At 49.5% G+C, this 16045-nt stretch overlaps 1 protein-coding gene across 1 annotated transcript in view; it reads left to right on the plus strand.

The window, feature by feature from the left end:
• The first annotated feature begins 2445 nt into the window (after positions 1–2445).
• The window catches only part of LOC138528235 (galanin receptor type 1-like), a 1147458-nt gene continuing 1133858 nt past the window's right edge, over positions 2446–16045 (plus strand). The window contains exon 1 of the mRNA XM_069639692.1: positions 2446–3418. Coding sequence (XP_069495793.1) covers positions 2627–3418 — 792 coding nt within the window. The 5' untranslated portion in view covers positions 2446–2626. The remainder of the gene's footprint in view (positions 3419–16045) is intronic.

A 16045-nucleotide genomic window follows, 5' to 3' on the forward strand; every position in this document is an offset into this window, starting at 1 on the left:
TACTAGGTTGTGTGCACGGTTACGTGGAGGGAAATGCAAATAAAGTATACATTTGCACAGATGATTCGCTGGACGTTATACATGACCCTGCTCCATAGGGGATGCCAGGCTAGAATTGGTTGGTTCTTTTGTCGTTGATCAGCTTCTACATGGAACAGCTGGGCTCATTTTGGTCTCTGGTGAAGGTCAGGTTGCTCGTAAAATACAAAGTTGCATCTAAACTAACATGCTAAGCTTCCTACTTTATCACTGTGGCATGCTCCTGGACGGATCAGGGTTTGGTGCCAAGGGGAAGGGAGGATGAAATACAGTCATACCGACCCACGCATTTTGGGTTTCTTTGATACCGCTCCTCTTGCACCCAAGGTCTCTGCCCTGGTTTTGATCTCTTATTTATCCCTCCCTGTATCTCGTGTTACAAAGGATGTATTTTATGCTGAGGGGTGAAACAGTTGTGAAGGCTCAGATCTTTTATGGTCATTTGGTTTATGCTAGAACAGGGGGGTCGCTTGTTTATCTTGGAATGCAGGGATGAGGGGGTCGGGTCAGTGGTGGGGGGCTGGCTCTGGGCTGGCTTGGTGGGGTTTAGAGGCCTACTGGTAGCTTAGTGGTGATGAATGGGCACAGTACGGAGCCTGGTGTTGACTCACGCTTTTGCAGGGCGCATTAGTCCCAAAAGATACTAAGGGCCTCATTACGACCCTGGCGCTCCCGTAATGAAGGGTGCCGGTACAGGACCGGCACCCTTCATTATGGGAGCGCCTATTACGAGGTTCCCTACGCGGGACTCGGAACAGACGTCTGGTAAAACCAGACGTCCTTTCCGGGTCCCGCGAGGGGAAGAAGGAGCTAATAACAGGCCGTTATTTACGTGCCCGTTATTAGCTCCCTCCCCATTCCCATTGAGCCCTATGGGGGCTCAATGGGAATGGGGAATGGTTCCTTCAAGCAGGAATTACCGGGTCCTCCAATGTTGGAATGACCCAGTTATTCCTCATTGAAGAAACCCAGTTTTGGAGCCCGATATAGAGGCGCCATTGGTGCTAATAGCACCATGGCTACCTTCATACTCGTAATGAGGCCCTAAATGTTTCCAACAGTGAAGGGATATGGGGAAGTGAACTTCCGTTAGAACTGGCTGCGCGTATTCATTCTGCCTTAGTAATGCTGGGCCTAGTGAAATGGTTCAGTGCGATCATGCAAACCTGTGCTTTTGACATAATTACAGAATGCTGTTTCTCTGCGTTTTCTAGTGCTGTGCATCTACTGTTGGCGCTATATTACTTCTACATTGGGCTTCATAGTGTGGTTCTCTCCCCCTTATAGACTACATCACTTGATAGGGGGTTTGCCTCACCTGAAAGCGCCTAGGGGAGTGGGATATACTTATTTGCATGCCAACAACATCCAGGAACTCTGGAGAACATATCAAGGCCATCGTACATCCATAGCCTTACTTATAATTAAACCTACAACACATTGCACTCCTTACTTACTAACAAGATAATGGATTTGCCCATTATGGAGAGCTCCTTACTCTTTTCATGAGCATTTTGGGCTAAACTCATACTGTTGAACATGCATTCCATCTAATGCTACAGCGCAATTCTCATGTTATCCTCCCCTTCCCTTGTCACCTTTGTCTTCTGGTCTATCTCTGACTTCACCCCACGGTTCCCAATTCCCGCTTCACTCTATCCTCATTTCCTTTTTCACCCCACAGAACACGGTGTGCTTTGCCGCCCCCCTGCCCTCTTCCCTCCCCCCCTCCCCCGGGGTGGAGGTCACAGTTCACCCACACAGACAAGCTATCCACGCTCTAAGACCACTACCCCAGTGAGGTGCACAGTATAAAAGCTAATTAGCATAACAAGGCATCCTGCTATCACTGAAAGCCTGTCAGTGGCGCAGTTGAGAAAGTGGCTGGCATTGCCTCCATGGCGCGATCTGTTGTTGTTCGTTTAGGTCCTTCCTATGATATCAGCAGGGCACAAGCCAGCGTAACTATGTAGACCTGCTTCCAGGCGAACTGCCGGAAGGAAATGACATGAACAAGGATTGTCAAAACAAGGAAAATGACAGTCAAAACGAAATAAACCCGGTGCTTTTTACACAGCCCAATCAGAACATTGCCAGGAAAGGAATCTGCCTGCAACTCTCCGAGATTTGCAGGAAACAGCAAAGGCTGCTCACTAACAGACGATTGCCGGCATTATTTCCTAAAGTAAATCTTATTTCACAATTGCTGCGTAGACACAGCTTGCATTGCACACAGGAAAAAAGGCAAGCAGACATCCTTGTAGGTGCACAGCAAGAAGCCGAAAGGTCAGTGGAAATCACGCACACTGTCGCCGTCTGCTTTCTCTTGGAGGGCAGTCCCTGTGCCTTTAAGCAGGAGGAGGGGGAGCCGGTGAGAGGCACGCTCTGCTCCAGTGGCGAAGGAGCTCGGAGCTGAAGTGCACTGTGTCTGCCAGTGCTGCTGTCTGTGCCTGACTCGTGCAGGTCCCTCACAGAATCTCCAACCAGTTGCTTCAAGGCAACCCATGCCCATAGAAGAATCCAAACCAGGCACAATGTGTGCAAAGGGCAGCATGCACACACGTTCAACCTATTGGTGCCTTTACTTATGTGTTTGAGCTCAGCCTGCCTTCGTCCCCAACCAAAGGCTTTCTTTTCAGAAGCTACTCTTGCTCAACAAGTTGACTCCACCTGGGGAAACCCTAGATCCGCCGCTGGAGCAGCAATGAACGGGAAGCTCAATTATTCAGAGGACAGTGACATTTACTGCGAAAATGCCAGCGGGGACTGTGCCCAATCTGTGATGGACGGTGGATTGGCAGTGGTGATTGTTCCGGTTATCTTCGGCGTGATATTTCTGCTTGGGATTATCGGCAACACCTTGGTCATGATCGTCATTGGGCGAATCAAATCCCGAAGATCCCGGAGCACAACCAACATCTTCATCCTGAACCTGAGCATCGCCGATCTCCTGTTCCTCCTCTTCTGCGTCCCCTTTCAGGCGACGATCTACTCCCTGCCGGAGTGGATCTTTGGCGCGTTCTTCTGCAAGTTTGTGCACTACTTTGTCATGGTGAGCATGCTGGTGAGCATCTTCACCCTGGTGGCCATGTCTGTGGACAGGTACATCGCCGTGGTCCACTCTAAGCAGTCCCCGTGCATCAGGAACAAGAGGAACGCCTCAATCGGGGTGAGCATCATCTGGATTCTCTCCTCGGTGATTGCCATCCCAGTGGCCCAACACCAGTCCATAATGAGCGAGCAGAAAGAGGCGCCCAACAGCTCCTTCTGCTGGGAGCATTGGGGGGATAACATATCGGCCAAGCAAACCTACAAGGTGACCATTCTTCTCATTGGCTACCTTCTGCCTCTGATGATCATCACCTGTTGCTATGCCAAGGTAAGCGAAAGGGGGAAAAAGGGGACATTCACATCTAGGAAAGTTAGGCTTGCCAAAGACTGTAAGGACCATGTAGCTGAAACATGAACACAGAGAGTTCAAAATGTATGTATTGAGCCTAGTTTTACTGAACCCCCTTATCACCTAAATATTTGGGGAGACTATATGAAGAATTGAGCATCTGTTTGTTTGTGAATTTTAGGCATAGATGTAAAAAAGAATTGATCTCATCACGCTGAAAATAAATAAATAACGTATTTTTTTTAAAAGAGTGCTTTCCCAGGCAGTTTGGGGGTTGACCACCAAATAGTGATTTAACGTACTAGTAAAAAACGGTTAAAAATGCTGAATTTTTAAACCCACCTAACCCCACTCAGATATCGTAGAACAACTAATCAACATTTGCCAACCATTTTGTTTCCTAAATAAGTTATTTATCCTTTGTTTGGAAAATCATTGAAAACACGTCTTGTTATGTAGAGTATCAGAAACGGGGCCCACAAAACAGGAAGCAGCAAGAATAGTCGGGGTGCAGTGTTCTTGTCGTTGTACCCAGCGTGCGCCATTGCCGGGTCATGTCGCTCTCACATCGGGCACAGTGTTAGAGAGGCTCCTTTATGCTGTTGGTCTAAGTCTCAGAAATTGAGGAATGAACCAGACGCCCTCTGGCCCTCTGGCTGTTCCGTGGTTTGTAGGAAAGCAGTTGTCCAACTCAGTCCACACCCTAGTGGTGGGGTGGTTTTTTGCGTAGTGCGCGCAATACCACTAAGCAGCCACTTGAAAGCACTGAAAGGGGTGAGAAAAAAATAAAAGAATCAAAAGGAGCAACATGGAGTATTTAAAGATGGAGAATGGTTGGTCGTATGAAGGTGTCATTGCCTGCCATGGACCTTAATGTCTTCAACGCCTATAAGTTGAGGCTAAAGGTTGCGCCTTTGGCTTTCTTTTCTGAATTTGTATAGTTCAGTCTCTAGAAGCTGCTGCACTTGCTGACAGGCTCGTCATAGAGGTCAAACTTCGAAGGGACATTGAATCCCGACCACCCCCCACCCCCCCGCAAACATTTGAGGTGGCGTATCTCATCAAAGGGTTTGAGTGCAGATGTTTACCATACATTTTTAGGGAAGCATACAGTGGCACAGTGGGCGCTCTGCCTGTTCCTAGGCTGACACCGCAGCGGGTCACAATTGTAACTTGAAGGGGCCAGATGGCACCTGAATGTTAGTGGAGCTCTGGACAGCTACCTTGCAGTGCCTTGCCTTTGAACACACCACGAGAGCTGGAATCATTTCCGGGTCAGACACCCGGAACCCAGTGGCCAGTGGCTTGAAACCAGATGTCACCATTGGACGGGCAATGATGGTGCCCTTTAGTTCCTTGACCCAGAGCAGCCCAGTTGCATGAAGCTGGCACGGTCATTATGAGACAAAAAGACATGTTCATTATATATCGATTTTCGCTTAAATCGTATGTTTCAATTATAAGAACAGTCTGTCTTGCCAGATCCTAAAAGGGTGATGTCCAGTGTATTAAGTTCTGACATGCATTCCGTTTCCAACTCTTCAGATCGTGTGTGAGAGGAGCGTTCTCCCCAGGGCATAGCCACTTCCCGTCTTCATAGATCATGCTGACTGTAGAGTGGACTAATGCGAATGAAGGGGTTCGTTTGTGGGAAAGTTCGCGGGTGAAACTAAGTGTTCCCCTTTTCCCTGAACCCGACCGCACTTGGGTCCCGCGGGAGCTCGAGAGATGCTCCCACACACGGTGGGCGGCACTACGTTTCACGAACATTGGGCTTTGCGTGCAGTCAGAGGCATCAGCCCACAGAGCAGTGAACAGCACCACTTGAGGGCGACGCGGATTGATTTGTTTATTTATTTGTTTAATTAAACACTGGGACCACATGGACTTCTCCGGTTGTAAAGCCCAGGCGATTCCGAGGTGGTTGATTGGAAGGCGGCAGCGCTGAGGCACCTGACAGAAAAGCACAGCCCATCTCTGAGGTCCCTGTAATACGGGCAGCATAATTTGCCAGTTCGTGGCAAAGGAAAGGCAGCCTTCGGGGAGACGTAACACGGAAGCAGCGTGCAGGGACCCTTCTAGTGCCTTCGCGTGTCAGTGCAGCGCTTACTGTACGTATAATGAGGCGTGCCATACAGTGATAGCCGCTTAGATATGCACAGTTTGCTTTCTGCAAAGTACTCGTGGTTATACCTATCAGTCCTCTTATTTCGATTCCAAGAAAAATATACTGCACGCAAACCCACCTTCCGTGGGGCATCGTGAAGAGGAGCCCATCGCTCTATTCGCATGTTGTGTCAAAATGAAACCCCACCGTGACCTTTCCAGCTTTTCTAGTTTTCTGTTTTAACTATGTTATTATTTTTAAATAGTGCAAAAAACGGAAAGGTATGCGAGCATTCCATGCACTAAAGCTGTGAGTCACACACAGGTGCTCTGGAGTAAATGAGGCGACACCTGTGACCCCTCAGGTGTGCACCTGCTATCCTTATGCATGATGTACAAAGCCTACAATTGGAGAACAACTGGAGAAGCTGGTAGCATCGCTGGGAGTCCATGGAGCAAGTCTCTGTGAATAGCATGTGCAGGTGTGATCATTTAAAAAATGTTTCAGGCATCTGCAGGAATCCTCCAGTTTTTAATTTTTCTTCTTTTAATTTGGGAATTATGATTTTAAGCAAATCTTTCTGCTTATGATACATAGAAAAGGAAAAGCAAGGATATGCATTTCATAAAAGTACAATTCATCTACAAAAGCACAATTCAACAAAATCAATTAATTATACAACAGACACGCTTAATGCACCCGCGAACAGAAGGACGCCAAAATAAAACAGCAAACCCCACACCCCTAAATCCGACATTATAGAAAAAAAAGAACTTCCAGACACTTCAAAAATGCATAGCAGGCACTCACTGCTGCAGTTTGCGAACCATAAAATAGTCGTCACCAGAAGATCTCTAACAAGACAATTAACATGCTGCTGTCTCAACGGAAACCAACTGTGTATGGATTGGAAGGTTAGGTGTTCTAGAGTGGAGTCGCCCAGCTGGGCTGTGAGAGACGGAGTCTAGAAGGTCTATGGATTGGACGGTTAGGTGTTCTAGAGTGGAGTCGCCTAGCTGGGCTGTGAGAGAGAGAGTCTTGAAGGTCTATGGATTGGAAGGCTAGGTGTTCTAGAGTGGAGTCGCCCAACTGGGCTGTGAGAGTGAGAGAGTCTTGAAGGTCTATGGATTGGAAGGTTAGGTGTTCTAGAGTGGAGTCGCCTAGCTGGGCTGTGAGAGAGAGAGTCTTGAAGGTCTATGGATTGGAAGGTTAGGTGTTCTAGAGTGGAGTCGCCTAGCTGGGCTGTGAGAGAGAGAGAGAGTCTTGAAGGTCTATGGATTGGAAGGTTAGGTGTTCTAGAGTGGAGTCGCCCAGCTGGGCTGTGAGAGAGAGAGCCTTGAAGGTCTATGGATTGTAAGGCTAGGTGTTCTAGCGTGGAGTCGCCCAGCTGGGATGTGAGAGAGAGAGTCTTGAAGGACTATGGATTGGAAGGTTAGGTGTTCTAGAGTGGAGTCGCCCAACTGGGCTGTGAGAGTGAGAGAGTCTTGAAGGTCTATGGATTGGAAGGTTAGGTGTTCTAGAGTGGAGTCGCCCAACTGGGCTGTGAGAGTGAGAGAGTCTTGAAGGTCTATGGATTGGAAGGTTAGGTGTTCTAGAGTGGAGTCGCCTAGCTGGGCTGTGAGAGAGAGAGAGAGTCTTGAAGGTCTATGGATTGGAAGGTTAGGTGTTCTAGAGTGGAGTCGCCTAGCTGGGCTGTGAGAGAGAGAGAGAGTCTTGAAGGTCTATGGATTGGAAGGTTAGATGTTCTAGAGTGGAGTCGCCCAGCTGGGCTGTGAGAGAGAGAGCCTTGAAGGTCTATGGATTGGAAGGTTAGGTGTTCTAGAGTGGAGTCGCCCAGCTGATGTGAGAGAGAGAGTCTTGAAGGTCTATGGATTGGAAGGTTAGGTGTTCTAGAGTCGAGTCTCCCAGCTGGGATGTGAGAGAGTCTTGAAGGACTATGGATTGGAAGGTTAGGTGTTCTAGAGTGGAGTCGCCTAGCTGGGCTGTGAGAGAGAGAGTCTTGAAGGTCTATGGATTGGAAGGCTAGGTGTTCTAGAGTGGAGTCGCCCAACTGGGCTGTGAGAGAGAGAGAGTCTTGAAGGTCTTTGGATTGGAAGGTTAGGTGTTCTAGAGTGGAGTCGCCTAGCTGGGCTGTGAGAGAGAGAGTCTTGAAGGCCTATGGATTGGAAGGTTAGGTGTTCTAGAGTGGAGTCGCCCAGCTGGGCTGTGAGAGAGAGAGAGTCTTGAAGGTCTATGGATTGGAAGGTTAGGTGTTGTAGAGTGGAGTCGCCTAGCTGGGCTGTGAAAGAGAGAGTCTTGAAGGTCTATGGATTGGAAGGTTAGGTGTTCTAGAGTGGAGTCGCTCAGCTGGGATGTGAGAGAAAGAGTTTTGAAGGTCTATGGATTGGAAGGTTAGGTGTTCTAGAGTGGAGTCGCCCAGCTGGGCTGTGAGAGAGAGTGTTGAAGGTCTATGGATTGGAAGGTTAGGTGTTCTAGAGTGGAGTCCCCTAGCTGGGCTGTGAAAGAGAGAGTCTTGAAGGTCTATGGATTGGAAGGTTAGGTGTTCTAGAGTGGAGTCACCCAGCTGGGCTGTGAGAGAGAGAGTCTTGAAGGTCTATGGATTGGAAGGTTAGGTGTTCTAGAGTGGAGTCGCCCAGCTAGGCTTTGAGAGAGAGAGTCTTGAAGGTCTATGGATTGGAAGGTTAGGTGTTCTAGAGTGGAGTCGCCCAGCTGGGATGTGAGAGAGAGAGAGTCTTGAAGGTCTACGGATTGGAAGGTTAGGTGTTCTAGAGTGGAGTCGCCCAGCTGGGATGTGAGAGAGAAAGAGAGTCTTGAAGGTCTATGGATTGGAAGGTTAGGTGTTCTAGAGTGGAGTCGCCCAGCTGGGCTGTGAGAGAGAGAGATTTTAAGGTCTATGGATTGGAAGGTTAGGTGTTCTAGAGTGGAGTCACCCAGTTGGGCTGTGAGAGAGAGAGTCTTGAAGGTCTATGGATTGGAAGGTTAGGTGTTCCAGAGTGGAGTCGCCCAGCTGGGCTGTGAGAGAGAGGGTCTTGAAGGTCTATGGATTGGAAGGTTAGGTGTTCTAGAGTGGCGTCGCCTAGCTGGGCTGTGAGTGAGAGAGTCTTGAAGGTCTATGGATTGGAAGGCTAGGTGGTCTAGAGTGGAGTCGCCCAGCTGGGATGTGAGAGAGAGCCTTGAAGGTCTATGGATTGGAAGGCTAGGTGTTATAGAGTGGAGTCGCCCAGCTGGGATGTGAGAGAGAGAGTCTTGAAGGTCTATGGATTGGAAGGCTAGGTGTTCTAGCGTGGAGTCGCCCAGCTGGGATGTGAGAGAGAGAGAGTCTTGAAGTTCTATGGATTGGAAGGTTAGGTGTTCTAGAGTGGAGCCGCCCAGCTGGGATGTGAGAGAGAGATAGTCTTGAAGGTCTATGGATTGGAAGGTTAGGTGTTCTAGAGTGGAGCCGCCCAGCTGGGATGTGAGAGAGAGAGTCTTGAAGGTCTATGGATTGGAAGGCTATGTGTTCTAGAGTGGAGTCGCCCAGCTGGGATGTGAGAGAGAGAGTCTTGAAGGTCTATGGATTGGAAGGCTAGGTGTTCTAGAGTGGAGTCGCCCGGCTGGGATGTGAGAGAGAGAGTCTTGAAGGTCTATGGTTTGGAAGGCTAGGTGTTCTAGAGTGGAGTCGCCCAGCTGGGATGTGAGAGAGAGAGAGTCTTGAAGGTCTATGGATTGGAAGGTTAGGTGTTCTAGAGTGGAGTCGCCCAGCTGGGATGTGAGAGAGAAAGAGAGTCTTGAAGGTCTATGGATTGGAAGGTTAGGTGTTCTAGAGTGGAGTCGCCCAGTTGGGCTGTGAGAGAGAGAGTCTTGATGGTCTATGGATTGGAAGGTTAGGTGTTCCAGAGTGGAGTCGCCCAGCTGGGCTGTGAGAGAGAGAGAGTCTTGAAGGTCTATGGATTGGAAGGTTAGGTGTTCTAGAGTGGCGTCGCCTAGCTGGGCTGTGAGTGAGAGAGTCTTGAAGGTCTATGGATTGGAAGGCTAGGTGGTCTAGAGTGGAGTCGCCCAGCTGGGATGTGAGAGAGAGCCTTGAAGGTCTATGGATTGGAAGGCTAGGTGTTATAGAGTGGAGTCGCCCAGCTGGGATGTGAGAGAGAGAGTCTTGAAGGTCTATGGATTGGAAGGCTAGGTGTTCTAGCGTGGAGTCGCCCAGCTGGGATGTGAGAGAGAGAGAGTCTTGAAGTTCTATTGATTGGAAGGTTAGGTGTTCTAGAGTGGAGCCGCCCAGCTGGGATGTGAGAGAGAGATAGTCTTGAAGGTCTATGGATTGGAAGGTTAGGTGTTCTAGAGTGGAGTCGCCCAGCTGGGATGTGAGAGAGAGAGTCTTGAAGGTCTATGGATTGGAAGGCTATGTGTTCTAGAGTGGAGTCGCCCAGCTGGGATGTGAGAGAGAGAGTCTTGAAGGTCTATGGATTGGAAGGCTAGGTGTTCTAGAGTGGAGTCGCCCAGCTGGGATGTGAGAGAGAGAGTCTTGAAGGTCTATGGTTTGGAAGGCTAGGTGTTCTAGAGTGGAGTCTCCCAGCTGGGATGTGAGAGAGAGCCTTGAAGGTCTATGGATTGGAAGGTTAGGTGTTTTAGAGTGGAGTCGCCTAGCTTGGATGTGAGAGAGAGAGTCTTGAAGGTCTATGGATTGGAAGGTTAGGTGTTCTAGAGTGGAGTCGCCCAGCTGGGATGTGAGAGAGAGCCTTAAAGGTCTATGGATTGGAAGGTTAGGTGTTCTAGAGTGGAGTCACCTAGCTGGGCTGTGAGAGAGAGAGTCTTGAAGGTCTATGGATTGGAAGGCTAGGTGTTCTAGAGTGGAGTCATCCAGCTTGGATGTGAGAGAGAGCCTTGAAGGCCTATGGATTGGAAGGTTAGGTGTTCTAGAGTGGAGTCGCCTAGCTGGGCTGTGAGAGAGAGAGTCTTGAAGGTCTATGGATAGGAAGGCTAGGTGTTCTAGAGTGGAGTCGCCCAGCTGGGCTGTGAGAGAGAGCATTGAAGGTCTATGGATTGGAAAGATAAGGTGTTCTGGAGTGGAGTCGCCCAGCTGGGATGTGAGAGAGAGCGTCTTGAAGGTCTATGGATTGGAAGGTTAGGTGTTCTGGAGTGGAATCGCCCAGCTGGGCTTTGAGAGAGAGAGTCTAGAAGGTCTATGGATTGGAAGGTTAGGTGTTCTAGAGTGCAGTCACCCAGCTTGGCTGTGAGAGAGAGAGTGTTGAAGGTCTATGGATTGGAAGGTTAGGTGTTCTAGAGTGGAGTCGCCCAGCTGGGATGTGAGAGAGAGAGAGAGAGTCTTGAAGGTCTATGGATTGGAAGGTTAGGTGTTCTAGAGTGGAGTCGCCCAGCTGGGCTGTGAGAGAGAGAGTCTTGAAGGTCTATGGATTGGAAGGTTAGGTGTTCTAGAGTGGAGTCGCCCAGCTGGGCTGTGAGAGAGAGAGTCTTTAAGGTCTATGGATTGGAAGGTTAGGTGTTCTAGAGTGGCGTCGCCCAGCTGGGCTGTGAGAGAGAGAGTCCTGAAGGTCTATGGATTGGAAGGTTAGGTGTTCTAGAGTGGAGTCGCCCAGTTGGGCTGTGAGAAAGAGAGTCTTGAAGGTCTATGGATTGGAAGGTTAGGTGTTCCAGAGTGGAGTCGCCCAGCTGGGCTGTGAGAGAGAGAGTCTTGAAGGTCTATGGATTGGAAGGTTAGGTGTTCTAGAGTGGCGTCGCCTAGCTGGGCTGTGAGAGAGAGAGTCTTGAAGGTCTATGGATTGGAAGGCTAGGTGGTCTAGAGTGGAGTCGCCCAGCTGGGATGTGAGAGAGAGCCTTGAAGGTCTATGGATTGGAAGGCTAGATGTTATAGAGTGGAGTCGCCCAGCTGGGATGTGAGAGAGAGAGTCTTGAAGGTCTATGGATTGGAAGGCTAGGTGTTTTAGCATGGAGTCGCCCAGCTGGGATGTGAGAGAGAGAGAGTCTTGAAGGTCTATGGATTGGAAGGTTAGGTGTTCTAGAGTGGAGCCGCCCAGCTGGGATGTGAGAGAGAGATAGTCTTGAAGGTCTATGGATTGGAAGGTTAGGTGTTCTAGAGTGGAGTCGCCCAGCTGGGATGTGAGAGAGAGAGTCTTGAAGGTCTATGGATTGGAAGGCTAGGTGTTCTAGAGTGGAGTCGCCCAGCTGGGATGTGAGAGAGAGAGTCTTGAAGGTCTATGGTTTGGAAGGCTAGGTGTTCTAGAATGGAGTCGCCCAGCTGGGATGTGAGAGAGAGCCTTGAAGGTCTATGGATTGGAAGGTTAGGTGTTTTAGAGTGGAGTCGCCTAGCTGGGCTGTGAGAGAGAGAGTCTTGAAGGTCTATGGATTGGAAGGTTAGGTGTTCTAGAGTGGAGTTGCCCAGCTGGGATGTGAGAGAGAGAGTCTTGAAGGTCTATGGATTGGAAGGCTAGGTGTTCTAGAGTGGAGTCGCCCAGCTGGGCTGTGAGAGAGAGAGTCTTGAAGGTCTATGGATTGGAAGGCTAGGTGTTCTAGAATGGAGTCGTCCAGCTGGGATGTGAGAGAGAGAGTGTTGAAGGTCTATGGATTGGAAGGTTAGGTGTTCTAGAGTTGAGTCGCCCAGCTGGGCTGTGAAAGAGAGAGTCTTGAAGGTCTATGGATTGGAAGGTTAGGTGTTCTAGAGTGGAGTCGCCCAGCTGGGCTGTGAGAGAGAGAGAGTCTTGAAGGTCTATGGATTGGAAGGTTAGGTGTTCTAGAGTGGAGTTGCCCAGCTGGGATGTGAGAGAGAGAGTCTTGAAGGTCTATGGATTGGAAGGCTAGGTGTTCTAGAGTGGAGTCGCCCAGCTGGGATGTGAGAGAGAGAGTCTTGAAGGTCTATGGATTGGAAGGTTAGGTGTTCTAGAGTGGAGTCGCCCAGCTGGGATGTGAGAGAGAGCCTTGAAGGTCTATGGATTGGAAGGTTAGGTGTTCTAGAGTGGAGTCACCTAGCTGGGCTGTGAGAGAGAGAGTCTTGAAGGTCTATGGATTGGAAGGTGAGGTGTTCTAGAGTGGAGTCGCCCAGCTGGGATGTGAGAGTGAGAGTCTTGAAGGTCTATGGATTGGAAGGTTGGGTGTTCTAGAGTGGAGTCGCCCAGCTGGGCTGTGAGAGAGAGAGAGTCTTGAAGGTCTATGGATTGGAAGGTTGGGTGTTCTGGAGTGGAGTCGCCCAGCTGGGCTGTGAGAGAGAGAGTCTTTAAGGTCTATGGATTGGAAGGTTGGGTGTTCTAGAGTGGAGTCGCCCAGCTGGGATGTGAGAGAGTCTTGAAGGTCTATGGATTGGAAGGTTAGGTGTTCTGGAGTGGAATCGCCCAGCTGGGCTTTGAGAGAGAGAGTCTAGAAGGTCTATGGATTGGAAGGTTAGGTGTTCTAGAGTGCAGTCGCCCAGCTTGGCTGTGAGAGAGAGAGTGTTGAAGGTCTATGCATTGGAAGGTTAGGTGTTCTAGAGTTGAGTTGCCCAGCTGGGCTGTGAAAGAGAGAGTCTTGAAGGTCTATGGATTGGAAGGTTAGGTGTTCTAGAGTGGAGTCGCCCAGCTGGCTGTGAAAGAGAGCGTCTTGAAGGTCTATGGATTGGAAGGTTAGGTGTTCTAGAGTGGAGTCGCCCAGCTGGGATGTGAGAGAGTCTTGAAGGACTATGGATTGGAAGGTTAGGTGTTCTAGAGTGGAGTCGCCCAGCTGGGCTTTGAGAGAGAGAGTCTAGAAGGTCTATGGATTGGAAGGTTAGGTGTTCTGGAGTGGAATCGCCTAGGTGGGCTTTGAGAGAGAGAGTCTAGAAGGTCTATGGATTGGATGGTTAGGTGTTCTAGAGTGCAGTCGCCCAGCTTGGCTGTGAGAGAGAGAGTGTTGAAGGTCTATGGATTGGAAGGTTAGGTGTTCTAGAGTTGAGTTGCCCAGCTGGGCTGTGAAAGAGAGAGTCTTGAAGGTCTATGGATTGGAAGGTTAGGTGTTCTAGAGTGGAGTCGCCCAGCTGGCTGTGAAAGAGAGAGTCTTGAAGGTCTATGGATTGGAAGGTTAGGTGTTCTAGAGTGGAGTCGCCCAGCTGGGATGTGAGAGAGTCTTGAAGGACTATGGATTGGAAGGTTAGGTGTTCTAGAGTGGAGTCGCCCAGCTGGGCTTTGAGAGAGAGAGTCTAGAAGGTCTATGGATTGGAAGGTTAGGTGTTCTGGAGTGGAATCGCCCAGGTAGGCTTTGAGAGAGAGAGTCTAGAAGGTCTATGGATTGGATGGTTAGGTGTTCTAGAGTGCAGTCGCCCAGCTTGGCTGTGAGAGAGAGAGTGTTGAAGGTCTATGGATTGGAAGGTTAGGTGTTCTAGAGTTGAGTTGCCCAGCTGGGCTGTGAAAGAGAGAGTCTTGAAGGTCTATGGATTGGAAGGTTATGTGTTCTAGAGTGGAGTCGCCCAGCTGGGCTGTGAGAGAGAGAGTCTTGAAGGTCTATGGATTGGAAGGTTAGGTGTTCTAGAGTGGAGTCGCCCAGCTGGGATGTGAGAGAGAGAGTCTTGAAGGTGTTCCGCTTTGAAAAGAGGAGAGCCGTTGGAACTGGGACGAGGAGGAAGCAGCTGGGGCTGCTGATTGAAGGAGACAGTGCTTGAGTGGGATACTGTCCGACATAATACCAATGCCTCTCGCTCCATCTAGAAGAGCCGAAAGACTCTCTGTGCATCCCACATGTCTTGCACATCCTACACAGCCTCTGTGCTCTGGCCGCTTGCTGCAGTTTCAGGGTTTGTGACTCAGGTATCAGGTGCAAATCAGAGATGCTCACGGGTGTCGCCTCGCCACTCCAGCCCTCATGCCTGTGAAGGAAATGGGGCCACTGATAGCCGAGGTGAACAGGCGGAGGCTGTCTGTACATGGCTTGGGCGCCTGTTCTATAGAGTATGTTAGGAGATACCATGTTAATTGCTGTAGTACCTGCCATAAGGACTGCAATACAGCAAGCAGCCCCATGCTTTACTCCCACCGTCACAGAATTTTTGGCACAGCTGCCGAGAGAAGGGGACAACAAGAGGCCTTCCCTTCCCTTCCCTTGGAGGATTAGCTTCTCGATAACCCCCTCTCCCACGGCTAGGAGCACTCGTATCCTCCTTAGACTCTCCTCTAGTATCCAGGCCACCCATCCAGAATACTTCGTGCGGGCAACACTCCAAACCCTCCAGATTCAGACTGACTTAGAATGGACTTTGCATGCAGACAAAAATGTGAACATTGAAACTCACATTGTGCCTCATTATAAGTATGCCGGTCTGGTAAGTACAGTACCGATAAGCTTGCTGGTCTCGTAGTTACCGGACCGGCAAACTACGAGGTCTGCCCTCAGGTGCCTGTCAGCCCGGCAGGTCCGACCTGCCATGCGGAACGGCACCCGCGAGCAGGCCCACCCAATAGTGCCGGCACCCTTATTGATGGTGCCGGCACTACCGGCCTCCCCATTCCCATTGAAGGGGGAGTGATTAATACCGGCACCCGGCAATGGGCAATTACCGGGTCCAGCGGGGCCGGAATGCCCCGGTAATTGCCCATTGCCGGGTGCTTGGAAAAAACCCGACTCCAGCGGTAGTAGAGCCAGTAATTACCGGCATGGCTACCTCCATAGTCGTAATGAGGCCCATTACAGTCTATGTTTATCGTGCAGACCGATTTGTAGAGCAAACAACCTAATTTGCATCCGTGTGTCCCCCAAAAATGTTTTATTTGATCAATGCTAGAAGTCTTAACATATATACCTTTAGCTCCACTTTTGTTACTTGCTGTGCAGTGTGTGTGCCTCTCTCTCGTTCTCTATTGCAGTTCAGTATTAGCTGATACGTTTCCCAAACCTTTGCTACAATGTGTGCTCCACAAGAGTTGGGGAAAAGCATATTTGCCAACATGACCGATTCAAATCTGTGGGTGCTTATACAGTCCTGTTTTTTTCTTGAACTTGTAGTTCCACTTTTCCCATTATAAAACTCGGACTACAAGTCCCAGAAAGCAAAGAAAAAAACAGAACTAGATAAGCACCCACAGATTGGAACGGGTCATGTTGGCAATTATGGAAAAGCAGTGTGCCTTGTTTTTCTGTGACTTCCAATTTGGGAGGGGCCTGACATTACCATTCAGTTTGTTTATTAACCCTAATGCCTCCAGGATTTATCGGTGCCTGCTAAAGAGCTAAACTCCCCAGACTGCCCCTGCCATTCCATGAGGCAGATCAGGTGTCAATGGACTGTGCCGTCCAAAGCATAATCTGCACCCCGAACAAACAAGGGGTGGCTTTCAGCTGAGACTGTTCCCCGGTCGGAGTTTTTCCACTGTCTTGTTTTAAGGCATCTTGGAAGAGGTTTAGGCTTTTGCTGCACACAATGCTAAAATGCACTGTAAGCGCTGTCATATAACTGTTTAATATTGGAATATTTACCAGTCTCCACATATCCCCTTTCCTCCAAAATTGCCCTCAAGTGAGAATGGCATAGAAAATGCTGATGCAGCATCACGTTTCTTTTATTTCACCAC

Source organism: Ambystoma mexicanum, chromosome 1q, assembly GCF_040938575.1.
Source record: "Ambystoma mexicanum isolate Mex_15411 chromosome 1q, UKY_AmexF1_1, whole genome shotgun sequence".
Taxonomy (NCBI): Eukaryota; Metazoa; Chordata; class Amphibia; order Caudata; family Ambystomatidae; genus Ambystoma; species Ambystoma mexicanum.